The sequence below is a fragment of the Halichoerus grypus genome, chromosome 6 (genome assembly GCF_964656455.1).
Source record: "Halichoerus grypus chromosome 6, mHalGry1.hap1.1, whole genome shotgun sequence".
Lineage (NCBI taxonomy): Eukaryota > Metazoa > Chordata > Mammalia > Carnivora > Phocidae > Halichoerus > Halichoerus grypus.
Window position 1 is genome coordinate 110,962,630 of NC_135717.1, and position 27,561 is coordinate 110,990,190.

Genomic DNA, 27,561 nt, shown 5'->3' on the forward strand with positions numbered 1-27,561 from the left:
CTCCGACAGCGGCGTACTTAAAGGGGCAGGCTCTCGCTTAAAGAAGAATCTTAGGCGAGACCTGGGATTTCTCACGCTGCAGAGCCGCCTGGAAGCTCAAAGAGGAGGGGCGGGGCGGGGCCTAATAGGTTGGGCCCACCCCGCTCTGGTGCTCTTCCGAACCTGGGTTCCTCCGCAGCCGGCTCAGCTGGGCGGTGCCCGGGCAGTCCTGGCGCCCGGCTACTGGGCAGGTAAGGAATTCCCGCGGTGCGCGTCTTCTTCCCAGGTCGTCCAAGGTCTGCGCTCCGGTCTCCATCCCTGTGCCCCAGGGTTGTTGAAGGACGATTTCGGAAGGAAAATCGCCTTCTATCTTCAAAGTGAGAAAAGTTACAGAGGAAGTAGGTTGTGTGGGCATAGCTTGCTGCAGCGTAAAGACTTGGGTGGGTTCCCGAGGATCAAAAAGTTAATAGGACCTGAGGAGGAAGCTGGGGCTTGGAGAGGCGTCACCAAGTCCTTCTGTGGCTCAGTCCGACCTCGCGTCAGGTTTCTCAACTCCCAGGCGATGTGTTGCGGGACCCGGTTTACGAAATGAATCTCTTTTCCTGAGAACCAGGAAGTAAGGCCAGCTCTGGGCAGAGATGCTCGTCGCGTGGAAGGCATTCTGGGCCTCCGCAAGATTCTAATTAGCTTGTCACTCTGGCTTCCAAGCTTCCAGGAAATTAGAAAGTGGAGAGGGGTGGAAGGATCAGGTAAGTACCTTATCAGATGGGAAAAGTATACCTGTATACTTTTATACAGTATAAAGTATAAAGTAAAAAGGTAAAAAGTATACCTTTTTATACTTTATACTTCCATCATTCATCTTGCCTGGAGCAAGAGAGAAAACAGAGGGATAAAAAGCAGACCCTGAGAAAGCGAGAAAGCATTTTAGCTATTTGGAATGGGAACCAGGAGCTCTATTACTGCCTGAAAAATCTATCTGCCCAAGGAGCCCTAAGAGTAGAGAATATTAAAGTCTGCATTTTCCCTGTCTAGGGGTAATCCTTGAAGACATCTGTCAGAAAGTTCGTATTTCTTTTATGCTGTCGTGTTGAACATTCATTTGAAGTTTGCTTTCTACCTCTCCAGTCCAAGCGCCTGATCTTGCGGGCCAAACCTGCTCCATCCGCAGTCTTCTCCATCTAAGTAAATGTCGAGAAACGTTCAGGCCAAAAACCTTGGTGCAATCTCCTCACCCTTCATATCAGCACATGGGATTCTGTTTGCTCTACTTCGGAAAATATCCAGCATCCTAAAACTGCACCTTCCCTGCTACCACTCTGGTCCAAGCCACCAGCACCTCCCCTCTGGATTGTTGGTGTACTCCGCCAATTGGTCTCTCCTGTTTCTCTGCTCTTACTCTGATATCCTTTACTCTCAGCAGCAGCCCCAGTGTCCTTTTAAGACATGAATATAGAGCATATCTCTCCCATTCTCAAAGCCTCCACTGTCTTCTCACTCAGAGGATAAACAAAATCAATACAAAAGCTATAAAGCTTTAGGAGACCTGGTGCCTTACTGCTCTCCTAATCTGCTACTTTCCTGCTCCTTCCTCTCCAGACTTACTATCTCCCTGCTGTTCTCAGTGAGCCCACTTCAGACCTTTATATTTTCAGTATTCCTTTTACCCCAAAACTTCTCCCACAGATATCCCAGTGTCTGACTTCCCCAATTCTTGAGACCTTTAATCACATGGCACTTTCTTATTGAGGCCTACTCTGACTACCCTGTTTTAAAGTGAAACTCCTTCTCTGTTGATTTTTGTCCACTCCACTTGGCACCATCTAGCCTAGTATAGAGTTTATTTGCTTATTGCCTGTCTTCCCCTATTAGAATATAAGGTCTATGAGTTCAGTTATGTTTTTCTTATTTTCCTAATGCTCTATCTCCAGGAACTTGGATCAATATCCAGCACAAAGTATACACTTAGTAAATATTTGCTTTATTTCAGTATTCAATATTTTAGAATATTGAAAAACAATGTTTTTTATGTTTTTTAATACATCCAAATATTATATATATTTTTAATATAGCCAAAGCATTTTAAATTACTTCCCATTGAATTAAATCCATGCTTGAGAATTATGTTATGTTTAATATATGGCATACCAGCACATATCCCAGTTTGAGAAGGGCAACCCTATATAATTTAATAGGTCCAGAGGGTATCACCAGCTTTTGCTCCTAATGCAGGTGTTGAGTTGTCCAAAAATAAAGACTAATGGATATCTAGCATATTTTGCTTAAGAAAGCATGGGAGTGAATAATGTATTTTAGGGAGTATTAATGTATTTATTATTATTATTTATAATAATAAATATATTAAATATACTATGCTTAATAAAATAAGACTGCCACTACCTGAAAAGCTTAGCTATATTCTCAGACCTCTTATTTCTACTCTGTCAGTAGCCCCTTACCACTTTTCTGAAAACTGAGCTTAAATACAACTCTGCACATTTCTTTTCTTTAAAAAAAAAAAGTTATATAAAAATAACTTCTGCCATAAAATAATTATTGCAACATTTTTAAAAATCACCTAATTATTGATAGGCCCTTTGCATTTGTTGGTTTAAAATCTTACAGCAAGTCTTAGGTATTACCATCTCTGTTTTTCAGATGAAGAAACCAAGGTCCGTAGAAATTCAATTATTAAGTCTGGTCACAAGTGGTTTGTGGAAGAGGTACATTAGAACCCAGGCCCATGCAACCTCAAAGTCCATCTTCTTCCTCCCCTCTATCCTCTCTTTCACTGATAAGAGTGCTGATGAAGCACCGTCTTAAAACTTCATTAATTCATTTGACAAAAAATTTTTATTTCCTATTTGGGGCACAATACTTTGTTTGAGAACATCCATATAAGTGAGAAGTATTCCATAAGGAAACATTCATTTTAGTATATTTCTCAATTGTCATCTTACCTCGTGTTCTTGTCCGAGTTGTCTTGTTTGAAAATATGAATGGTTACCATGAGAATTAATGGCATGAGAAAAGTTATGAAGATATGTATTTATTTACTTGTAAGCAATATATCTTTTTCTACTTCTCTTAATCCTAAGCACAGTGAATTCTTGAACACTTTGAAAGAAGTGATAGTTTTTTTTTTTTTTTTTTACAGATTGGTTGAGGAAATGTTTATTAAATTTGTTTAAAAATATTGAAAAATAACATTAAATTAAAAGTGTTCAATAACAGAGCATCTTTCTATTCCTTATTATACCATTTTTATTAATTAAAAAACCTTTCCAAGTTATTTCTTCATAAAGCAGTGAAGTATTAGTAGACAATGAAGATGACTGGTTATCTTAGAAGTACAAAATTTTTTTTTTAATTTTTTTTATTGTTATGTTAATCCCCATACATTACATCATTAGTTTTAGATATAGTGTTCCATGATTCATTGTTTGTGCATAACACCCAGTGCTCCATGCAGAACGTGCCCTCCTCAATACCCATCACCAGGCTAACCCATCCTCCCACCCCCCTCCCCTCTAGAACCCTCAGTTTGTTTTTCAGAGTCCATCGTCTCTCATGGTTCTTCGAAAGAAGTGATACTTTTTAATTTTTTCTGTACAATAATTTATTTTTATTATTGAAAATGCAGAAAAGCAAGTGAAAACAAAACCAACATAAAAATCACCATCAAGAGGTATTCACAGTTAATGTTTTAGTATATGTTCTTCCAAATGTGTGTGTGGTGTGATATGAACGTATGTTTAAAGTAAAATTTTAAATTCTGAGATTTATTACTTATAGGCATACATAGAGAGAGGAGTTGTCAGAAGGCTTTCCTAGTTTTGGTATCCCTATGCCATCACCTCTCCTAGAAATCTGGTTATAGGAGAGCTACAGAATTTATCCCTGGTCCTAAGATAGACTTTTTATTCTCAATTTCTTGTATTTTAGCTCTAGCCTTTAGGATTACCAAGCAGTCCTACTTTTACTAGTTTTGTCAATCACATTGTACTTCTTACAATGGAGGGAAATCTAAGTAAATAAAGGAAAATAATGTGAATGGAGCAATTGCAAAATCTACAGGCAGATATAATTTCTTAATTAAAAAAAAAAAATCAGTCTTTCTCACACTCAACAGAAATATTTTGAGTAGCTGCTAAAGCCCAGTTTGGTTGGGTCTCTGCTTAGGAGAGCACACCATCTAGAAGAGAAGGCAGACACACAAACAATAAAATATGATAATTGTTATACTAGAAGAATGGTGACAGGTTGGAGCAAAAGGTATGACTATCAGGGAGAGCCAATAGTGCATTTTGCACTGAGCTTGAAGAAATCATAGGCATTTGCCCTGACCCTCAAAGTGATTGGGCAATTCTTTTACCTAGCCCTAGATGACCTCACCTCCTGCTTCACCAAGAAAATAACATTGTGTGGGAATTCTCCCTCTCCCTTCAAATATGTCTGTATCCAAACCCCTTTCTAGATTTGGAAGAAAAAGTTTCCTTCTTTTCAAGGCTGACGTCTTTACCTATGCTCTGTTCACTATCCCTTTTGTATCTTCAGCCAAGCTTAACTCTTAAATCTTAAGCCAGCAGTTTTCACGGTGTGGTTGGGGTTCCCAAGTCTCTTTCAAGAGGTTCATAGAGTCCAAATCACTTATGGGTAAAAGATTCAGTCAGAGTACAGTGGATTTTAATGAAACAAAGTTCACTGATACGGTTTCAGATTCCACATTGCACCTGTTAGGAAATTATCTTTTATCAAGTTTCACTATCGTGTCAAAGAGAAATGTCTACTACTTTGTGAAAAGGCTATTAAAATTCTGTTTCCAACTCTATGTATTTTCTTCATATATGTCAACCAAATCAATATATTGCAGCAGAGTAAATGCAAAAGCAGATATGAGAATCCAGCTGTCTTCTATTAAGTTGAATATTAAAGTGATTAACAAAACTGTAAAATAATGTCACTCTTCTTTTTATTTTGGAAAATGTAGTTATTTTTATCAAAATATATTATGTATGCTAACATGTAGTACATTTGTTATTTTTGATCAGTTAATAAATAAGTAATTTTTAAATTTTTCAGTGTCAATTTCTAATAAGGTAATTGTTGGTAGATACAACTAACATAAACAAACTTTTTTGGATTCCACAGAAATTTTTAACAGTGTAAAGGGTATTGAGACCAAATTTGAGAACTGATGCCTTCTCCCTCTCTCCCTCTCTCCCTCTCTCTCTGTTTCTCTCTCCTTCCCTTCAAAGCCAGATTTCTTGGAAAATACATTTTTACCATTCATTCACTGCTGCATTAAAACTCTTCTTAAGTCACCCAGTTTCCAAATCTAACACACCCATGAGTATTTATTGGACCTCTCTGGGTCTTTTATACCAACCTATCCCCTGCTCTAGAAATCTCTGATATGCTATTGTCCTAGTTTTCTCCTTACCTCCATGGCTTATCAATACTTTTTAAAGGTTCTTCTTTCCCTTCATTTCTTCACAATCTATATGTTCCTAATAGGCAACCTCATATTTACTTGTTGCTTCAACCAACGATTCACTTATGAATATGTAAGAATGCTCACATAGTAAGTATTCTTTACCTAAACCTTTCTCCCATGCTTCAGACCATATATCCAGCTACTTAGTGCCAACTCCCCTACATGGTGCCAGAGGTAGATATTTACCATTTAACATGACCACGAACACTTCATTTCCTCTATCATCTAACTGCCTAAGCCAAAAAGCCAAGAATCAACTTCTTGGTTTTCCTCACTCTCCTTTCCCTTTAATATCTGATTTTTCATTAAATGATTTTTATTTGACCTCTAAATCCTTGAATCTTTATTTTTCTCTATTCCTCGACTTTTTTCAGGCTTTCATTTCTGCTCACATAGATTATTGGAAAGTTTTCAAATGGATCTCCTTGTCTCAATATACATCCCTTCAATTTTTTTATCCAGAGGAATCCACTTAAGCAAATAAGATGACATAACACCTTTCTTTAAAATCCTGAAATTGGGGCACCTGGGTGGCTCAGTCAGTTAAGCATCCGATTCTTGATTTCAGCTCAGGTCATAATCTCAGGATCATGAGATTGAGCCCCACGTTAGGCTTCAAGCTCAGCGTGGAGTCTGCTTGAGGTTCTTTCCCTCTGCCCCTCTCCTTGCTCAAGTACATTCTCTCTCTCAAATTAATAAATAAAATCTTTAAAGTCCTGAAATGGCTTCCCTACAACTTTTAGTATAAAGCTTAAAGTCCTTGTCTTAGCATATGAGGCGCGTGATGATTAGGCCCTGTCTACCTCTCCAGCCTCATCTCTTACTACTTAAGAACATGTCTCCTATGCTCCAGCCATAGCAAACTCCTTGCCTGAGCCTCATCCATGTTCTCCCTGCTATTCCTACTGCCTGGAATTTCCTTTTAGGTTGATCTTCATTCCTTTTCACTCATCCTTCTAATCTCCCTCCCCACCCAGATCTGTCTTGATGTATTTCCTTCAGGCTGCCTTGGCTCCATGCTTCTCTGGGCCTCCACACCCTACACACACCTCTTGGAACATTTATCACTCACTGTAATTGTTTGTATCCCTTGCTGGACTGAGGAGGTTGAAAACAAAGATTTTTTTCTCCTTTCTGTAGCTCCCATCACTTAGTACAAAGCCTGACATACATGTTTTTTGAATATATGAATAAATGAAAAGAAATGTCTTGTTTTTATAGAAAAGAGAGTGACTTGAACAATGCATTGAGTTATACAAGCAGGGACATATGGAATGAATTTTGGAGTCAGATATGAGTTCAAGTCCAACTCTCTCATGTACTACCTTTGTGAAGTAAAGATGTTAAAATTGCCTTCATCACTTTAAGGACTAAGTGGAATATATGACTCACCAAGCATGGTACTCGACAACAAATTCATTCATTCCTAACTCTTACCAGCAATATATACAACTTGCTAGTCAGTAGTTATCTATTAGCAAATGAATTGGACTCATGGAGCTTACAGTCTAATGGGGGGAGGCAGATAGTAAACAAGAAAATAAATACATGATTACAATTACATTGTGCAGTGATGAAAGATAATTAGGTTGAGGGCAGATAAACCTACTTAGATGTGGTGGTCAAAGAAGGCCAAAGAGAAGAGAATACAGATATGGAGGCCTACGATATAGGGAGATGTTTTGTTTTTTACTCTTTTATAGCTTCTGAATTTTGTACCACATGAATATATTCTTTACTCCAAAAATTAATTATATTACATTTTAAAGATAAAAATATAGAGTGAAGAAGGAGAATAATTGACATAAGAATATCTGAATCTCTTTGTCTTGATTAATTAGAAGGAAAGGTTGCCACTTGCTGAAAATGAGAGGCATGGAGTTTAAATAAAACCACACGGAGAGAGGTCGAGGCATGAAATAGTCACTGAGGACAATGAGTGAAGACAAGTAACAGGACTCACAGCAGTGTTGAAGGCCCCATGGAAAGGGGATCCCCATAAATTTTTGTTCATACCAGTCTTCTCAGCTAATTCTCTATAGCTATATTCAGCAGTGCTGGTGTACAAGTAAAATTGAAATGTATCCCTGGCTGTCGCTCTCCAGGGTGGAGTGGCAAAAGAAAGAGGGGACTGAGGAAATAAAGGTTTTCTCTAGAGTGTAGTTAAAGTGGTGAACCACAGAGTTTGGCTTAGTAGGGAATGAATTACGATCAGACAGGTCTGTTGGACTCAAATAACATGAAGCACGTTATAGGAAAAGTTGGTTATTTACCATATCTTTTAATGCCACTCAAACTTTTTTTTTTTTACTTCTACCAAAGAGTGTTTGCCAATGTTTAGTAGTACATAAATACTGATTGAGAAAAATATTTTAAATTGAAAAACAAATCTTTTATGAATAGAATTGATTCCTGAATATTTTCTGAATTTTCAGGAATTTTTCTGAAAAAGTGAATTTTTCGCTTCTTTGTGTAAATTACACTTAAGAAATGTCAGAAAAATAATTCAATTTGTTGTTGATAATTATAGGTGGAGAAAGAAAGTAAGACCAAAGGACAATTAGGCAAATAAACCACAATTTTAATTTCTTCTTAGGATATCAATGAGTTGACTTTGGAGTGTTCCTTTATTATGGTGTAATCAGTTAACAACATTTCATATATTGTAGCAAAATGTGATTTATAAGCTTACAGATGTCATCGCTAAAACTACCATGAAATTTTAGTGAGAATTTTCCATATTTTAGGAATAGAAGATGAACAAACCCATAACATCTTCAACATATGTGCGCTGCCTCAGTGTTGGACTAATTAGGAAGCTGTCAGATTTTATTGATCCTCAAGAAGGATGGAAGAAGTTAGCAGTAGCTATTAAAAAACCATCTGGTGATGATAGATACAATCAATTTCACATAAGGTAATGTATAAAAATCTTTTTCTCTTTAAATTCTTACATCACAATTAGAATGATAAATAGATATAAATACCATCTAATGTTGCAATTCAGAAAATAAAACTCCAAGGGAAATAATGGTAATAAGTAACCTCTTTTTTTCTGTTTTTGCAGTTTTTGCTTCATTCTCCATTATGTCAGCTAGGCTAGTGTTGTGATTTTGCAAACAAGTTTTTGGATTAGAATCAAGATTCCCACTTTTACTCTAGTTTTCTGTTTAGCAAACTGAGAAAGTTCCCTCTGACTCACACTTGTCACATCCAGATTGAACATAAGGGTATTATAAGAATCTCTAGTAAAATTCTAAGTGTGTGAATCTCTACTTCACCTTAACAGTGTACTTTGAGAATTCTTCAAAATGACATTTTAAAGTTGCCTGTAAATGTACACATATATGAACTGAATTCTTAGTTCTTAGCCAGGATTTTACAACACTATCTTCAGATAATCTCATTCTTTGTCTCTATTTATCTCTGCTTGATTTACTATAAAATGTGAGTACAATTTTATTTTTGTCAGTGATTTCAGCCCAAAATCTGTTTTGGAAGCAAGAGGAAAAGACATTAATTTGTGATTTTTAGCATTAACCTGATAAAGATCCCAAAGCCTTAACTCCCATATTAGTCCTTCCAGGAAATGTTTCCTCATATGAAGGATAAACATCTTAAATTACTTGAGAGAAGCTAAAGTTTAGGAATGCCTGGGTGGCTCAGTCTGTTAGGCATCTGCCTTCAGCTTGGGTCATGATCCGAGTCCTGCACTGGGCTCCTCGCTTAGCAGGGAGCCTGCTTCTCCCTCTGCCTGCCGCTCCCCCTGCTTGTTCTCTCTCTCTCTCTGACAAATAAATAAATAAAATCTTTTAAAAAAATAAAAGAAGCAGCTTAAGTTTAAACCTTGAAAAACGGCCTTTAAAAATAGTTTATTGGTGTTACTATTAAAAACTTTAGGAGGATAGTTGAGGCAGTGGTGAGGAGAAAAAGCTCTTCTCTACAGAATAATGGCAGCAAATAATTATTGAAAGATTTATAAAAAGTTACCAATTTACAATCACCAATGAGTAATTGATGCATGTAAGACTCATCAATGTTGCTAAAACCACAAGATAAAAAGTTGTCGATGAACAAGATATGCACAAGATTTCGAAGTATTATCCACAGGTTACTTATGAATTATGAAGGGTAAAGGTACTTTTATAAAGAAAAAATCTGAAGTACACCTCCATAACCAAGTAATCAAACTTGGGGTCACCGATAATGGCACAGACTGCATTATGTGGCTCTGGATGTGATACAATGGGAAGAACACGTTGTCACCCAGGTAGTGTTCTTAACAAACATTTTTAACCTGAATTTAATCATGAGAAGGTAGCCAGACAAATCTAGACTGTGAGACATTCTACAGAGTGTTTGGCTTATACTCTAAAATGTGTGCACACACGCACGCACATACACACAGGGAGAGGTAGAGGGAGAGGGCAAGAACACAAGCATGGCGAAGTGTTATCCACTGGCCAGTTGGTGTATCTAGGTGAAGGGGAAACAGTTGTTCATGGTATTATTCTTACAACTTTCCTGTAAGTTTGAAATTTTTCAACATAAAAAATTTGGGGGCAAACCAGAAAAAATTGTTAAGTTTTTAAATGTTATTTTTCAAACTAATTTTCAAAGAAATGAAAAACTGATCTGTTTTTCCTTTAATGTAATTGAAATATAATTAAGATCAAAGGAATAATTCCCCAGGTTTATATATGGTATTCTGTTTCATTAAGCAGAATGATTTATTAAAAATCATATGGCTAGCAGAGTTACTAAGTCAGGTAGGGAAGTAATATAGCTTAGTAGGTTGAGAGCACACCCTTATGTCAAGTGAGATCTGAATTTGGATCTCAATTTAAATACAGTGTTTTGGCTGTGTGGCTATGGGCTGGTTACTTTACCTCTCCACACCTGGTTTTCTCATTAATAAATCAGTATTATATTCATAGTATCTTTGAAAATTAAATGAATTCATGTGGGTGCATCCTGTGGCCCCCAAGCAGATACTCAGTAAGTATTCAGTTTATGTTAACTGACAGTATCATCGCCTTCAGCATCTTTTTCCCTTCTGCCTATCTTCCCGGTTCTCAGTAATTCTTGCTGGTTCTCCTGCTGCCCCTTTCCTTTAATACATAGGAGGTGCTGTGGGCGAGGCAGGGGCATGGGGGAATAATTCCTATTTTCATGTGAAGTCTATTACATTACTAATTTTGGTTTTTTTGTCACTTGCTTTTAAGGAGATTTGAAGCATTACTTCAAACTGGAAAAAGTCCCACTTGTGAATTACTGTTTGACTGGGGCACCACAAATTGCACAGTTGGTGATCTTGTGGATCTTTTGATTCAAAATGAGTTTTTTGCCCCAGCAAGTCTTTTGCTACCAGGTAAACAGAGTGTGATTAGGGCATCAGCGATTAGGGTGGATAGGCAAGTGGCAGAAATAGGAACATGTCTCCTTACTCTTACTTTTTTCTCCTGGTAGATGAGCCTTACATTTGAGACTGCTTTTCATTCTTTCCACCCTCCCCGACTCATACAAGCACCCCAGACATAAGGCATTGCGGACTTGCTGCTAAGGACGTGGAGGCTTCGTGATCGGGTCTGAGCCCACCATTCAAGTCAGGTAGTTTTGTGCCAATAGGAAGTTTAGAAGGACGGAAGTTAGTTTTGGCGGGTTTGGGGTTTTTTTTTGAACTCTTGCTTTTTTTTCACCTTCAACTCCCACCCCGATGGGATCTGTGATCGTGATTTCCTTACATTGTATTCTGTTGGGTCACTGTTAGATGCCTTCCTCATAACCTTATTTTTTCCCTTTGATGCCACTTACACCAGCAGTTCTCACTATTCTGTGTGCAGATTTCCTGGCTCTATTCCAGACCTTGTTATCAGAATTCTTGACTTGGGTTAAGGCCGATGTTTTTAAACAAACACTTCAGTGCTTCCGATGTAGTGGCTCATAGACTTTTTGAAAACACCGCCTTACCCTCTCTACTCATCTTACTTAAAAATTCTTACTAGGTAGCTTCTTGTGTGTGCTGTGAGAAAAGGAGGTTAAACCTGTGGAAACGGGGATGATATCAAATGAACTGAGTTCCTAGTTTAACTTTTTCATAAACACTTTTTCTTATGGAAGGACAACTTATATCTTACTTCATTTGGCAGATGCTGTTCCCAAAACAGTTAATATGCTACCTTCTAAAGAAGCTGTAACGGTTCAGCAGAAACAGATGCCTCTATATGGTAAAGACAGGACATTTGTGTTACCTGTGCAGAATCTTGAACAAAACTATATGCCACCTGACTCCTCAAGTCCAGAAAATACAAGTTTAGAAGATAGCGATACACGTAAGTAATATTTGCAGTGCTTTCTGCTAGTGGATTTGTCATTAAGACCATCGCCGCTTTGAAATAAATCTCCCCTTTTTCTTGTGAACACTGGCCATAGCTCTTTTTTTTTTTTTAAAGATGTTATTTATTTGAGAGAGAGAGCGTGCACACGCACAAGCTGGGGAGGGACAGAAAGAGAGTGAGAAGTAGGCTCCCCGCTGAGCAGGGAGCCCAATGTGGGACTCAGTCCCAGGACCCTGGGATCATGACTTGAGCCGAAGGCAGACACTTAACCAACTGAGCCACCCAGGCACTCTGGCCATAGCTCTTCTGTGGGTTTTCTTTTTTCTCTCCTGACTTATTAAGCACCATCTCCATTGTATTAGTCAGTGTGTTATCAGTGAGTACAAGCAATAGGATGTACAAACAACCACAGAAGTATGACATAATGTGTAACTATTTACATAACTTGAAAAGGTCATTTTTTAAAGAAAATAAGTGACTAGAGTTTTGGGTGGAGGATCACCAGGCAGAATTCTCAAGATGAAGCTTAAATTTTCATTTTAAAAGATAGCTGTACTCTCTCCTATCATGCCTAATCCAAAGTTGTAAACATTTGTGTATATATGAAATAATCAAGTTGAGAAAATATTAAGGTTATTAAAGCCAATATATTTTTTATCAAAGTACTTTTTTCCTTATTTTATTGACATTATAGGTTTTCACAGTTTTTCATTTTATGAATTGAAGAATGTCACCAATAACTTTGATGAAAGACCCATTTCTCTCGGTGGCAACAAGATGGGAGAGGGAGGATTTGGAGTTGTATATAAAGGCTATGTGAACAACAAAACTGTAGCAGTGAAGAAACTTGCAGCGGTAAGTTATATGTTTAGGAGTAAAAAGAATTAAAGGAAAAGTTGCTTCCTCGTGTGCTGTATCATAAGTTTTAAATTAATCTTTAGGAAATACATTATTTCAGTGTATGTTTTCTTTAAACATCATTCTAAGCTGGTAGCTTTTAACACTTAAAAATTTGTTGAAAGCTATGGATCCTATCCCTACAAAAATGTAGTTATGGACATACACATATGAGTATACATATAATTTCAGAAGATTCACAAAATGAAGTTGAAAAGCCCTGTTCTACATACTGCTTCATGCATAATCAAGATGAAAATGGGAAGATACTAAGAAAATTTTGTAAAAATAACTTTCTTATGTTACTTTTCTCATTTAAAAAATATATAATAAGAAAAAAGATTGAAAAAAATTCTTGTCTAAGTCCTTCATTCCCATTCTTCTAGAGTGTTCACCATGTACTCAATTTGTTATAACTGTTATTATATTCTAGAAACATCCATGTATTACATATTTATATGATAAAGATAGTCGCCTGTTGTCATATATGTTACAAATACTTTTGTAGATTTTGTTTGTCTTTTTCCCTTCAAATTTGCTTATGTTTTTTGTTACAGCAAATTTTTTCTTCAGAATGCTTATGCAGTAAATTCTCATATTATTTCATTTTGTTCCTACAATAACTCAGTGAGGTTCATATGGTTATATGGTTTATAAGGTTTTTTTCCCTTCCACTAACTAGCCAGGGGACTTTAAACAAATCATTAAAATTTCTAGTTCTCAGTTATTCTATAAAATGGAGAGAATAATACCTTTACTGTTTCAAAGAAAGCAAGATCAGCCAGGCCATCTTTTGCACCTCCTTCTAGCTTTAGGATCTTTGAGGTTATTGTATTGTATTATATTATATATTATTTTATTTTTTCAGATGGTTGACATTAGTACTGAAGAACTGAAACAGCAGTTTGATCAAGAAATAAAAGTTATGGCAAAGTAAGTTAATTTGGCAATGTGGTAGAGCAGAAAAGAGCAGCTCCAGGAGTAGAGGACCTGGTTTCTCACTCAGAGTGTGCCATGAACTAGTGATATTTCCAAACATGTAGAATTAAACTAAAGGGTTTAGATGAGAGGAATTGAAAGAATTTTGACTCTCCAAGTCTGTGACTACAAATACTCACATGCCTGGAGCTTAAACAGCACTCTAAGAAGTGCTATATCATAGCAAAGTTCCAAAGGATTTCAGCTATCTTCCGTTATCATGTTTACTGCTCCCATATTCATGAGAGATAAGTTATAGAGATACAAAAAAAATTACAGAATAATAGGCCCTTAGATATGTTAACAACCCTAAATCAGGAAAAAAGTTATATGCCAGAATCCTTAGAAGACATTGACCCGGTACGCTTGACAATTGCTGGGCGTTGTCAAGAAGGATAAGCGAAACAAATCAGGATCTATTCTGATAATTGTAGTGCAGTGTATTTTATGTGTCTAGTCTCATTTAACCCTCATAACGGTTCTTATAACCTCCCCTACCTTTTTTTTTTTTTTCAAAGAGATTTAGAAACATTATGTAACTTGCCTGAGGCCACATAGCTGGTAAAAATCAGATTTCCTTTTCATATCCAGACCTATCTGATTCCAGAGCTTAAGCTTTTTTCGTTTTCCTTTTTTAAAATTTATTTATTTTTTAGTACCGAAATGTAATTGACATACAATGTGATATTAGTTTCAGGTATACAACGTGCCGATTCGACAATTCTATGCATTACTCAGTGCTCACCACAACATCTGTCACCTTAGAACATTATTGATATGAATCCTAATGAGATGTACCAATTTACCTCAATTACACCCATTGCTATAAATTACCAATTGTAATTGCTTAACCCCAAGAAAGAAATAATAGACTGGAATTAATTCAGTCATAGTAAAAATAATGCACGCTGATAAAAAAACAAAAACCAAAACAAAACAAAAACCTCTTTCTTTCGGGATTTTGTTCCCCCCCACCCTTATACCCACTCTGCAATCCTAAAAGTAACTTGTTCAAAGCAGATATTCTAGGAAATACAGGAATATATATTTAAAATAATAAAAACCATCTCTTAAATATATCACTCAGAGAGAGCCATAGCTAATATTTCGATGTACTTGCTTCATGATGTGTGTGTAGCATTTTTCCCATGTCATTAAAAATAATTTTAAAACATTTTGTTATTGTATATTAGTTTTAATTTTAAAGTATTGTATATCAATTATTTAGCATACATGATGATTCTATTTTATTTAACCAGTACCCTACTAGGTTTGTTTCTAATTTTCAACATTACAAATTAAAGTTCCTTTAAATCTCATTGTATATAAATCTTTAAATGCAACTCTGCTTATTTTATCAGGTAGAATCCTAGAAGAATCACTGGTTCAGATTGCATGAACTTCTTAAAAACTTTCCAAGTACATGTCCAAATGGCTTTATAAATAAATTATGGTAATTTACACTCCTATCAGCAATGTATTATAATTTTAAATTTCACTACCTCACCACCATTGACTATTATTTCTGTTTCTTAATAAGTACCAATTTCTGGACCTTACTAGCAGAATGACCCTGGCCAAGTTTCTTAACTGTCTGTTAGTTTTCTCATCTATAAAATGGGATAATCATAGTGTTCACTTCATTAAGTTATTGTGAAGATTAAATAAAACAAAGCAGGTAAATCATTTACCGCAGTGCCTTCTACATCGTACAAACTCAGCAAATGTTACCTACTTGTTTTTAAAATGTGCCAGTTTGATGGACAATAGAGTACTTATTGTTTTAATTTGCACTTCTTAAAATATTTATGAGGATAGACTGTTTTCAAATTAAAGTCTGATTTGAAATCATGAAATCCCAGAATTTTAGATGATTTTGAATCAACAAGGTGAGTAAGCACTTGGGTGGAATACATATCATGTTCTAAGTATATTTCTAGGCCCTCATGTATTTGCTCATTCAATTCTCACAGCATCCATGTTACGTAGTAGGGGTTATTATCCACATTGGGTGAATTTGCTGAGGCTCAGTTGAGGTTGTTAACTTGTTAAGTGTTAATTTGGCCTATAGGTTGAATATCCAGGGGCTGGCAGAGCTGAATTTTAAACTTAGGACTTTGCCCAGTTTTCTTTCTACTGTACCATAGATACCTAAGGTTTTGTTATAGTTCAGCTCTCTTTAATTTTATTCCTTTCAAGTAGATAAAGAAATTCAAATTAGGTTATAAATAATAAGATATCATTAAAGATCAACTATGTGTAAATTAGGTGTGGTTAGAGATCAGATGTCTATAAATCAGGGCTTTGGATGTGTTAGAAAATTCTTGAAAGGGTTGGCATACAAGTTTCAACAGACTTCTTGAAATCTTGCCTGTAAAACTATCATTGAAAATTGTGCTACACAAAGGTACTTATCAGCCCAAACTGATAACCAAACTATCACAAGTTCCAAAGTTCTAAGTTATTAAGCTTTTACTATAAAATAGAAACAGGAGGCGCCTAGCTCAGTTAGAAGAGCATTTGATTCTTGACCTCAGGGTTGTGAGTTCAAGCCCCACACTGGGTGTAGAGATTACTTAAATAAATAAAATAGAAAAAGGATTTGCTTCTAATGTTGATCAATATTGACTGAAAGAACTGTTTGCAGAAAATTGTAAATGGTTACAATAAACATAAATAAATATGTTATAAACATATGTATCATAATGATAGACAGCATATCATTATTTTCTTGCTCTTTTTTTCTGTTAAAGCTCTAAATTGAATAACCTCCAACCTATAGCTGAATATATGTGTGTGTCATAATAATTTTGAGTGGAAAATTATTTGTCGTAGGTGTCAACATGAGAACTTAGTAGAACTGCTTGGTTTCTCAAGTGATGGAGATGACCTCTGCTTAGTATATGTTTATATGCCCAATGGCTCATTGCTAGACAGGCTGTCTTGCTTGGTAAGATATTTGTTCATCAGATTGTTCGGCTTTCTATTTATGTGTTGGAATACTAATATTCACTTTGTGACAAGATTATTTAAACCATATTAATCTTACTATTTTTCCTGCTCTTTGAAAATTATACAGTTGATAGGTATACAACTGGGATTGCTATTCTATTAGGTGATAATCTTAAATACAAAATTACCAGTCAAGACCAGTCTTTGAAGGTGCTCTTATATATTTTTGTTGTCAAATAAGAAATGCTGACTCTGACTTGATCTTATTTAGAGATTATTTTTGAACAATTTTTAAAAATTGCAATCCTAAATTCTTGGTGATATAATATCATTTTCAGTAGTTGCTTAGAAAAATGTTCTGTTATATATTTTCTATAAATTTTTTTATCCTCTTTTTTTTTAATGGGTTGGTTTCTTACTTCATAAGGATGATACTCCACCACTTCCTTGGCACATGAGATGCAAGATTGCTCAAGGTGCAGCTAATGGCATCAGTTTTTTACATGAAAACCATCATATTCATAGAGACATTAAAAGGTAAATGCTACTCTTAAAAAAGTTTTGGGAAAACCATCTTTAGAGAATGACTTGCTCTCACTCTTTCTATTCAATATTCATATGCATGTTTTAACTTACAGCACTGCATGAAAGCTCTTCTCATTAAGACATCTAATAATCTCCTTTATTCCAAACCCACTGACCTATTTTTAGTACTCATCCTACATGATCTTTTTTTGAATAGCATGGCATTTTGTTTTTCTTGACTACTTTTGCCTTGTCAAAATTATTTTCTTGGGGCGCCTGGGTGGCTCAGTCACTAAGCGTCTGCCTTCGGCTCGGGTCATGATCCCAGGGTCCTGGGTTCAAGCCCCACATCAGGCTCCCTGCTCAGCGGGAAGACTGCTTCTCCCTCTCCCATTCCCCCTGCTTGTGTTCCCTCTCTCGCTGTGTCTCTCTCTGTCAAATAAATAAATAAAATCTTAAAAAAAAAAAATTGTTTTCTGGATCACCACTATTTTCTGAATCACTCTCATCCTCCATGGGTGCATTTCAATTCTCTTTCTTCTTGCATAAATAACAAGTATTAATTGAGCACCTACTATATGCTAGGCACAGTAGAAAATAGCAAAACTAGCACTTGTAGTGTTTGACATCAATCAAATGATCACTAATAATAGAACTTTAGTAAGTAGTATATAGTATTTAATGTACAGTATTAGTATAAATAAGAGTTCTCTGAGGAAGTAATATTTTAGCAGAGATCCAAAGAATGAGTAGGAAATAAGTGGGCACAATTAGAGGGTAGCTAAAGAAGGTAGGGAGAAGAACATTCTAGAAAGAAGGGACTACATTTGTAAGACCAGTGTTGAGAGGGAACATGAGAGCATGATGAATTACAGGAAGTGAAATGAATACAGTATAACTGAAATGTAGAAATTGAAGGAATGATTGATATAAGATAGAATTATAGAAGTCAGCCTGGAGCTAACCCCTGTAGGATCTAGTAGACTAAGGTAAGGACTTTAGTTTTATCATAAATGTAATCAGATACCATTGAAAAATTATAAGTAGAGATGTGGCATCATGTTTAAGTTTGGAGAAGATCACTTTGACTTGAGTGTAGAGAACAGTTTCTAAGAAGGGATAGTTAGGAGGCTATCACAGAAGTCTTGGTGGTAGCAGTTCATATCAAAAGAAGTGAGCAGATTTGAGAGATTAAGATGGCAGGACTGGGTGTCTCAGTCGGTTAAGCACCTGCCTTCGGCTCAAGTCATGATCCCAGGGTCCTGAGATAGAGCCCCAAATTGGGCTCCCTGCTCCGCTGGGAGCCTGCTTCTCCCTCTCCCTCTGCCCCTCGCCCACTCATGTTCTCTCTCGCTCTCACTCTTTCTCTCAAATAAATTTTTAAAAATCTTGAAAAAAAATAAGATGGGAGGACTTGCTGATATCTTGGCTGTAGAGGGGTCAGGGAGAGGGACATGTCAGGAATGACTCCTGGATTTCTAGCTTCCTGAATTGCATTCTGGGATGATTGTGGCATGATTTACTTATATAGAAAGCACTGGAAGAGGACAAGGTTGAGGGATGAAGATGTGAATTCTCTTTTGTACATGTTGTGTTTAAGATTCTTTTAAGATATAGAAGTGGAGGGGCGCCTGGGTGGCTCAGTCGTTAAGCGTCTGCCTTCGGCTCAGGTCATGATCCCGGGGTCCTGGGATCGAGCCCCACATCGGGCTCCCTGCTCGGCGAGAAGCCTGCTTCTCCCTCTCCCGCTCCCCCTGTTTGTGTTCCTGCTCTCGCTTTCTCTCTCTGTGTCAAATAAATAAATAAAATCTTAAAAAAAAAAAAAGATATAGAAGTGGAGATGTTAAACAGGCAGTGTGATATACAGATATGGAGCTGAAAAAAGTCTGAGCTGAAGATATAAACTTGTGTATTACTTACATATAGATGATAATTTAAGACCTATTATATGATTGTATTCTCTTAAGGAGAGATAGAAATTAGGAAAAGATCCCAAGATTTAGTCCTGAGGAACTTTAAGACTTAATGGCCAAATAGAAGAGAATGATCTCAAAAAGGAATCTAAGAAAGTAGGCACAGAAAGGTCAGATGAGAACCTAGAGAGTATGATATCTGTGAAAACAAGGAAAGAGAGTATTTCCCAAGAGGAACTAGTCACAAATGCCAGTTGCTTTTTAGAGGTCAGGATGAGGACTGAAAATCACCATTTGATTAGTGCCCTGAAGATCATTGGTATCTTTACAAAGCCCTACTTCCCCGTAGTAATTGGGCACAATTCAGGATGTAGTTGAAGAGAGATTGGGAGCTAGAGAACTGAAATGTGAGTGTAGACAAGTCTTTTATGACATTTAGATAGTGAAGGGTGATTGCTGGAAATGATGTGTCATTCAGGAAACTTTTTTTAAGATGGCAGAGACTAAAGCATGTTTTTATGCCTAGGGGAAAAGGGAGATGATAAAATAGAGAAGTGAGATAATTAATGGAGTAGGGTTCCTGAGAACATAGGAAGGAGTCCAAGTAAGAGATCAGCCTATAGATGAGAGGAGGCACAATCTCTCATCCCTTATGTATTGGTGTATTTCCCCCTATTCTCACCTCCTGTTTCTTCTCTTCCCACAACGTGTTCTTGCTGACATTATATTGACTTCACCTGCTATCTGTGTGTGGGTGACACTCAAATCTGTATCATCAGCCTCTGATCCTATATTTTCAGTATCTCCAGACCAAAAACACCTTGCCTGGCTGTCCCACAGCAGCCTCTAAGTTAACAAGTCAGAAATCAAATTCATTTTCTCTTCCAAACCAAAGTCTTCTTCCTGTATTCCCTTTCTGATCAAATGAAGTCACTATTTATCCTGTCTCCCAAGCTAAAGACTTTCTCATTCCTCATTATCATACTCATTACAAAGTTCACTGAATGTGCCTCAGATTCTCAGCTCCTTTTTTTTTCCTCCACTGTTCTTTCTTTATCCAGACTCTCACCATCTCTCATTTGCTTTATTACAAGCTTTCCTGGTCAGCCTTTAACTAGTCTGTTCTAGTTCTCATCTATTCACTACTACACTGCCAGGTTATGTTCTTAAAAATCAAGGCTAGGGGTGCCTGGGCGGCTCAGTGGGTTAAGCATCTGCCTTTGGCTCAGGTCATGATCCCAGAGTCCTGGGATTGAGCCCCATGTCAGGCTCCTTGCTCAGTGGGGAGTCTTCTTCTCCCTCTTCCTCTGCCCCTTCCCCTGCTTGTACGCTCTCTCTCAAAGAAGTAAGTAAAAATCTTTTAAAAAATCAAGTCTAATAGCACCAATTCCTTACTATGAAAACTTTTGCTGGCGTCCTGCTCTCACAGAAACAAATTCATATTCTCTCCATGTTTCATTGGCACCAGTTTCTTGAAATTGATCATATGTTTTTATGTTTTCATCACTATGTACATGTTGCTCCATTTGCCTGAAATGCCTTTTTTCCCCCTCATTTATCCCTCACCTTCTAACAATCCTTCAAGACTAAGCACACTGTTCACCCTCTCCTTAGAATTTCTTCCAGCCATGTGGTTGTTCTCTCAGGATTTTGTATCTGCTATCACCATTATGGAGTATTTATTGGATTTTTAAAAATTATTTATGTACCTTTGTCACAGACAAGATTTGAAAATCCCCCCTCCATGCAGGACTGAGCTTAAATACTATTATACATAATGATTCTTGATAAAATTTTTTATTGAATGCAACTATGCGTGTATGAGTGAATGCATGTAATGAATGAATAAAGACCTTTTAACCATGTTCTTTCCTCTTTGAAAGATTTCAGATAGTAAAAAAAAAAAAATAACACGTGAAACTAACATAACTGCATGTGAACTATACTGGAATTAAAATAAAAAAAACTTAGAAAGAAGAATAAAGAAATGAATAATTAAAATACTTTGGTTGGAAATTTGTTTTTAAATGAGTTGAGAAATATTAGGAAAGGAATAAGAATGGTGCTTTAGGAGACTGAGGGAAATTTCCCCTATGATAAATTACTTATGAAATAATGAAAGTATCTCTCACTAATGTGGACAGTTTTATTTCATTTTTATTCTCTTAAAATTTTTCCTAAAATCTCCTAAAAAAATCTGAAATCTAGATTTATTTATACAAATTTCAGGCTTTTCTGATGTGTATTATAAAATGGTATACTCTGTAAATACGTACATATGTTCTGTATGTATGTAAATATTAACTGTTTGACTTGCTTGAAAAGAAAAATATTTTTTTCTTTTCAGTGCAAATATCTTACTAGATGAAGACTTTACAGCCAAAATATCTGACTTTGGGCTTGCACGGGCTTCTGAGAAGTTGGCCCAGACAGTCATGACTAGCAGAATTGTGGGAACAACAGCTTATATGGCACCTGAGGCTTTACGAGGAGAAATAACACCCAAATCTGACATCTACAGCTTTGGTGTGGTAAGTTTCACATATATAATTAGTAAAAATAATCATTCTGGCTATAACTGTGAAATTTAAGTAGAATATTCTGAAATACCTGTCTTGCTTAGCTCTATTATGTAAATGTGCATATTGTTTACTTTAACCCTTAGTTAAATGATAAAGTTATAAAAGCTTCTCCAAGTTTGTAGAACTTTTTAAAATGGATTTCTGAAGTTCCTGCAAGAAATGACTTTTTTACCACACTATCCTCATGAATTAGTATGAAGGTTACATTAAATTAGTGCATAAAACAAAGATGCCTGGGTAGCTCAGTCAGTTAAGCGTCTGTCTTTGGCTCAGGTCAAGATCCCAGAGTCCTGGGATTGAGTTCCGCATTGGGCTCCCTGCTCAGCGGGGAGCCTGCTTCTCCCTCTGTTCTCCCCCTGCTTGTGTGCACGCTCTCTCTCTCTCTGACAAATAAATAAAATCTTAAAAAAAAAAAAATTAGTGCATAAAACAAATCATGTCATACAGCACACATTTAATGTCATATTTTTTAAAAGACATACACATTGGGGCACTTGGGTGGCTCAGTTGTTAGGCATCTGCCTTTGGCTCAGGTCATGATCCCAGGGTCCTGGGATCGAGCCCTGCATCGGGCTCCCTGCTTGGCGGGAAGCCTGCTTCTCCCTGTCCCACTCCCCCTGCTTATGTTCCTGCTCTCGCTGTGTCTGTCTCTGTCAAATAAATAAATATTAAAAAAAAAAAAAGACATACACTTTGGCATTTTCTGATCTACTGGTCTGTTCAGAATAACTTTTACGATGGAGTGAGTGGGAGTGGTTGGAGAAATCAGGTTCTTCTTCATCTTATTTTTGCATATATGTTTCCTGTATGGAAATTTAACTTCACAGCACTGTTAAGTTAAGGCACAGAGTTGTAGGATATGCCTAAAGTTTAGAAAATAATATTCTAAAAGCCAGAGAAAATTATTCTTGTGAAGAATGCCCTGCAAGACAGGAGAAGGACTATCCAGAACACATATTGAGTGGAACTGATTGTTTTAGTAAGTTGCTAATAGAAAAGTACTACTTGTGGGGATTGGTGGAACCCAAGATTTCTGTGAAGGAGTGGTGGTGAGAAATGACCACAACTCATGTCTTTTCTGCTTTTTTTTTTTTTAAAGATTTTATTTATTCATTTTAGAGAGAGAGAGCACACAAGCGGGGGGAGTGGCAGAGGGAAAGAGAGAGAATCTCAAGCAGACTCCCTGCTGAGTGAGGAGCCCGTCGCAGGGCTCTATCCCAGGACCCCGAGATCATGACCTGAGCTGAAACCAAGAGTCGGATGCCCCTGTCCTTTCTGCTTTAATGCCTAAAAGGCATAATGCAATATGTGGAAATGATTAATCAGATTTCATAATCAAGATCCATATTTTTTCCATGTGTTGTCTTGTGTGTTAGATGAAGTAATGGACTTCTTTTTTTTGTCTTCATAGGTTTTATTAGAAATAATAACTGGACTTCCAGCTGTAGATGAACACCGTGAGCCTCAGTTATTGGTAATTGAAAGATCTATTATTTTTTCCAGTCCTTTTCTCTTTGCATTTATAATCTAAATTTATATGGGTAAATTTGGCATCTAGCAATGTCTTTTTCTATTGGCAATCTTTTCATTGGCAGTTACAAAGTGGCATATGGAAAGAGCATCACATATTTCTAATCTCAGCTCTGCCACAAATTATTTGTGAAGCTTGGAAAAGTCACTTATATATTCTATGTTCTGGATAAAACCAGAATAGAATTATATGACTTTTTAGGTCTTCTACAGTTTATTTTTATTTTCTTACTTTCAGGGTAATTACTAACAGCTTTTTCAGCTCAGAGAGGAAAAACAATATGGCTTCCATTCAGATTTGTATCAGAATGGAATTGCTAGTAAAATTTTCTATCCATTTCCCTTATGTAGTATTTTATTTATAAAATTATGATAGAAAACATTTCCTGTGTATTTTATTAGGCATTCAATGGCAATTATATAAATAGACTAACTGAGTACTAAAACCACAAGAAAATTATGCCTTGCCCTTTTTTTCCTGTATAGTAAATTTTAGGAACTTGGAGGGTCTTTCTGTAAAAATAAAGATTTACAGAAATCTTTTGTAATCTAAAGATTTCAGAAATACCTACTATCATGAATAAGTTTTTCTTAAAACTAGTTAAATAACTATGCTGACTTTATTCTAATCTATGTGTTCTAATGAGGCAAACCAGTGAGACAAATTCAGATAATATATGTATAATAGATTATTCCCGTAGAATGGAGATGAGAAAGTCAAAGGGTATGATATATTTGCTCAAGGATTGGTGCCATTTTTCGCCTTAAGAAAAACAATAAGGGGCACCTGGGTGGCTCAGTCGTTAAGCATCTGCCTTCGGCTCAGGTCATGATCCCAGTGTCCTGGGATCGAGTCCCATGTCAGGCTCTCTGCTCAGCAGGGAGCCTGCTTTTCCCTCTGCCTCTTCCTGCCGCTCCCCCTGCTTGTGCTCTGTTGCTCTCTCTCTTTCTGACAAATAAATAAAATAAAATCTTTAAAAAAAAAAACATTTGTTTTAAAGCTAGATATTAAAGAAGAAATTGAAGATGAAGAGAAGACGATTGAAGACTATGTTGATACGAAGATGAATGACACTGATCCCACTTCCATTGAAACTATGTACTCTGTTGCTAGTGAATGCTTGCATGAAAAGAAAAATAAGAGACCGGACATTAAGAAGGTACTAACTAATTTTTTATATTTATTTAAAAAGTGAAGAAGGTGGGGTTCATCTTTTTTTTCTAAGTTTACATTTCAAAACAACTGCTTAATACAGTTTTTTTGTGTTTTTCTTTTTCTGTCTTTTTGAAAGGTTCAACAGCTGCTGCAAGACATGACAGCTTCTTAAAATTTTACTGGAATAGACTCTTGATTTTTTTTGTATACACCTATCTAAACCATTTTTTAAACTAAATTTTTTTTGTAAACATTCTTTTTTACCTTTAACAAGGCAGCATGGAGCAGTGCAGTGGCTGTATTAAAGCTTGTATAGAACTACCAACAAATATAGAACAAACAAAAGTAGAGCCACGATATCGACCCTAAGCCCTAGCTTGTTAGAACCCTCAGTTGTTGAGTAATCCCTTAGACCTTTCCTTGGAACCTCACCAAACACGGTTTGAAAACTATAGAATTAGCAACAAAGAGGACTGGACCATAGGGTGAAAAGACCCTCGGCCAAAGCCCAGTTCTACTACTAATTTGCTGTAGAGCTTTGGGCAAGCCCTATACAGCTTTAAGCCTTGGTTTTTTTCCACTGGTAACATTGGGCTAATATCTATTGTGCTTCTCTGACAGGTAGTCATGAAAATCAGATGAGGCAGCATAGGTACATGCACTTTGTAATATGTAAAGTGATATAAAATTTAAAATTTATATACAATCCAATTACAGTCATTTGTTTATAGGATCATGTTCGCAGTATGCTATTTTAAGCAATCATTCACCACTAACCAAATATGCCCTGATGTTACTTCCATGATGATATGGTCAATATTAGATTATGTTACATGGCAAAATTGAAGGAATTTTGCAGATGTTGTTAAAGTCCCTAATCTGCTGACTTTGAGTATCAACTGAGAGACTGTGCTAGGTGGGCCTGCCCTAATAAGATGAGTTCTTACAAGAAGCCTGAGAGATGATCCCGTGGGCCTTGAAGAAGTAAGCTACCATGTTGTAAGAAGGCCACATTGGCTAAGACTTAAGGGTGGCCTTCTAGGTTGAGAGCCACCTTCCAGCTGTTAGCCATCAATAAAAAAACTGGGACCTGGGTTGTATAACCACAAGAAACAGAATTCTTCTAGAAAGAACAACTGTTTTTCTTCCCATATTTCTGACCCACTGCTTTGCTCGCTAGCCAATGAAAAATTTTTTATTTTAAATTTCTCTCAATATGTTCTATGGGAACCAAGCAGGTAATAGGAACATTTAATAAATGATTTGCCTTACTTTTCTAACATATAATTAAGAGAAATTTAAGACATTCTGAAGCATTTATTGCTCTATCCACTTTCTGGTTCTGTAACCATATAAAATGGCCATAGATCTCAGCTATCTGTAGTCCTTTTTATTCACTTTCAGAACACAAGCATACCTGAGATATGTACAGTTCAGTTCCAGACCACCACAATAAAATGAGTATCACAATAAAGTGAGTCAAATAAATTTTTTGGTTTGCCAATGCATATAAAAGTTATGTTTACACTATACTATAGTCTATTAACTGTGCAATAACATATGTCTAAAAAATAATGTACATACCTTAATTTAAAGATACTTTGTTACTAGAAAATGCTGACTATGGTCTGAGCTCGCAGGGAGCTTTTTGCTGGTGAAGGGTCTCGCCTCCACGTTGATGGCTGCTGAGTGATCAGGGAAGGTGGTGGTTGCTGAAGGCTGGGGTGGCTGTGGCAATTTCTTAAGTGAAGTTTTTCCCATCAATTGACTCTTCCTTTCACAATTTCTCTGTAGCGTGCAATGCTGCTTCATAGCATTTTACCTACAGTAGAACTTTTTTTCAAAATTGGAATCAATCCTCTCATACCCTGCCACTGCTTTATCAATTATGCAGTATTCTAAATGTTTTGTTGTCATTTCAGCAATCTTCACAGCATCTTCACCAGGAGTAGATTCCATTCTCAAGAAACCACTTTCTCCACTCTTCCCAACTCCTCATTTGTTGAAGTTTTATCATGAGATTGCAGAAATTTAGTCACAACTTAAGACTCTACTTCTACTTCTAGTTCTCTTGCTCTTTCCACCACTGAAGTCTTTCCTTCCACTTCCTCCACTGAAGTCTTAAACCCCCCAAAGTCATCTGTGAGGGTTGGAATCAACTTTCTTCATATCAGAAATAAGACTGTTTCCCTTTCTTATCAGTCATGTGTTCACTAGAGTAGAACTTTTAATTTACATTCACAACCTAGCTAATTATTTGGTGCAAGAGTCCTAGCTTTTGGTTTATATCGGCTTTTGACATGCCTTCCTCACTAAACTTAATCATTTCTAGCCTTTGATTTAAAGTGAGAGAGGTGTGACTCTTCCTTTCACCTGAATAGAGGCCATTGTAGGGTTGTTAATGTGCCTAACTTCAATATTGTTGGGTCTCAGAGATTAGGGAGGTGTGAGAAGGAGAGAGATGGGGGGAACAGTAGGTCAGGAGAGCTGTCAGAGCACACACATTTATCGGTAAGTTCCTGTCTTATATGGGCACTGTTCTTGGTGCCCCAAAACAATGACAGTCATTTAACATCAAAGGCCACTGACCATGGATCACCATAACAAATATACTAATAATTAAAAGTTTGAAATATTGCAAGAATTACCAAAATGTGGCACAGAGACACAAAGTGATCAAATGCTGTTGGAAAAATGGTGCTGATAGACCTGCTCAACCCAGGGATGCCATAAATCTTCAATTTACAAAAGCTACAGTATCTGCAAAGTGAAATCCAATGATTTATGCCTGTATGTATGTATTTTATTTTTTTCCAGCTTTATTGTGGTATAATTGACAATTAAAATTATATTTACTTCAGGTGTTCAGTGTGTTTTGCTGTATGTATACATTGTGAAATGATTTGATAATCAAGCTAATTAACACAACCATCACCTCACATAGTTACCTTTTTTGATTTTTTGGTGTGGTGAGCACATTTAAGATTACTGTCTTAACAAATTTCAGTATACAATACAGTATTATTAACTATAGTCATCAACTTGTACATTAGATCCCCAGAACTTAGTCATTTTATAACTAAAAGTTTTTATTCTTTGACTAACCTCTCCCCATACTCCTTTGAAGTTTGTATGATTCCACTGTAAGAATGGACACAGATAGGAATGGCTTTTTAATCATTCAAATTCTTTTTTTTAATCATTCAAATTCTAA

General features: G+C 36.5%; 1 protein-coding gene across 5 annotated transcripts; it reads left to right on the forward strand.

Annotated features, from left to right (window-relative positions):
• The first annotated feature begins 86 nt into the window (after nucleotides 1-86).
• Nucleotides 87-27,207, forward strand: IRAK4 (interleukin 1 receptor associated kinase 4). Of its 5 annotated transcripts, none has more exons than XM_078075903.1 (12): nucleotides 87-230; nucleotides 8,224-8,393; nucleotides 10,702-10,847; nucleotides 11,626-11,808; nucleotides 12,509-12,669; nucleotides 13,580-13,644; nucleotides 16,525-16,639; nucleotides 17,069-17,178; nucleotides 21,427-21,610; nucleotides 23,073-23,135; nucleotides 24,193-24,351; nucleotides 26,270-27,207. In XM_078075903.1, the coding sequence occupies exons 2-12, from the start codon at nucleotides 8,233-8,235 to the stop codon at nucleotides 26,297-26,299; spliced, it is 1,377 nt and encodes a 458-aa protein (XP_077932029.1). In that variant the 5' UTR covers nucleotides 87-230; nucleotides 8,224-8,232; the 3' UTR covers nucleotides 26,300-27,207. The 5 variants fall into 5 exon arrangements, with proteins under 5 accessions (XP_077932029.1, XP_035921522.1, XP_035921526.1 ...); XM_036065629.2 differs by having other exon boundaries at nucleotides 89-230; nucleotides 24,484-27,207; XM_036065632.2 differs by lacking the exons at nucleotides 87-230; nucleotides 8,224-8,393 and adding an exon at nucleotides 10,946-11,086 and having other exon boundaries at nucleotides 10,727-10,847; nucleotides 24,484-27,207.
• Nucleotides 27,208-27,561: the final 354 nt, after the last annotated feature.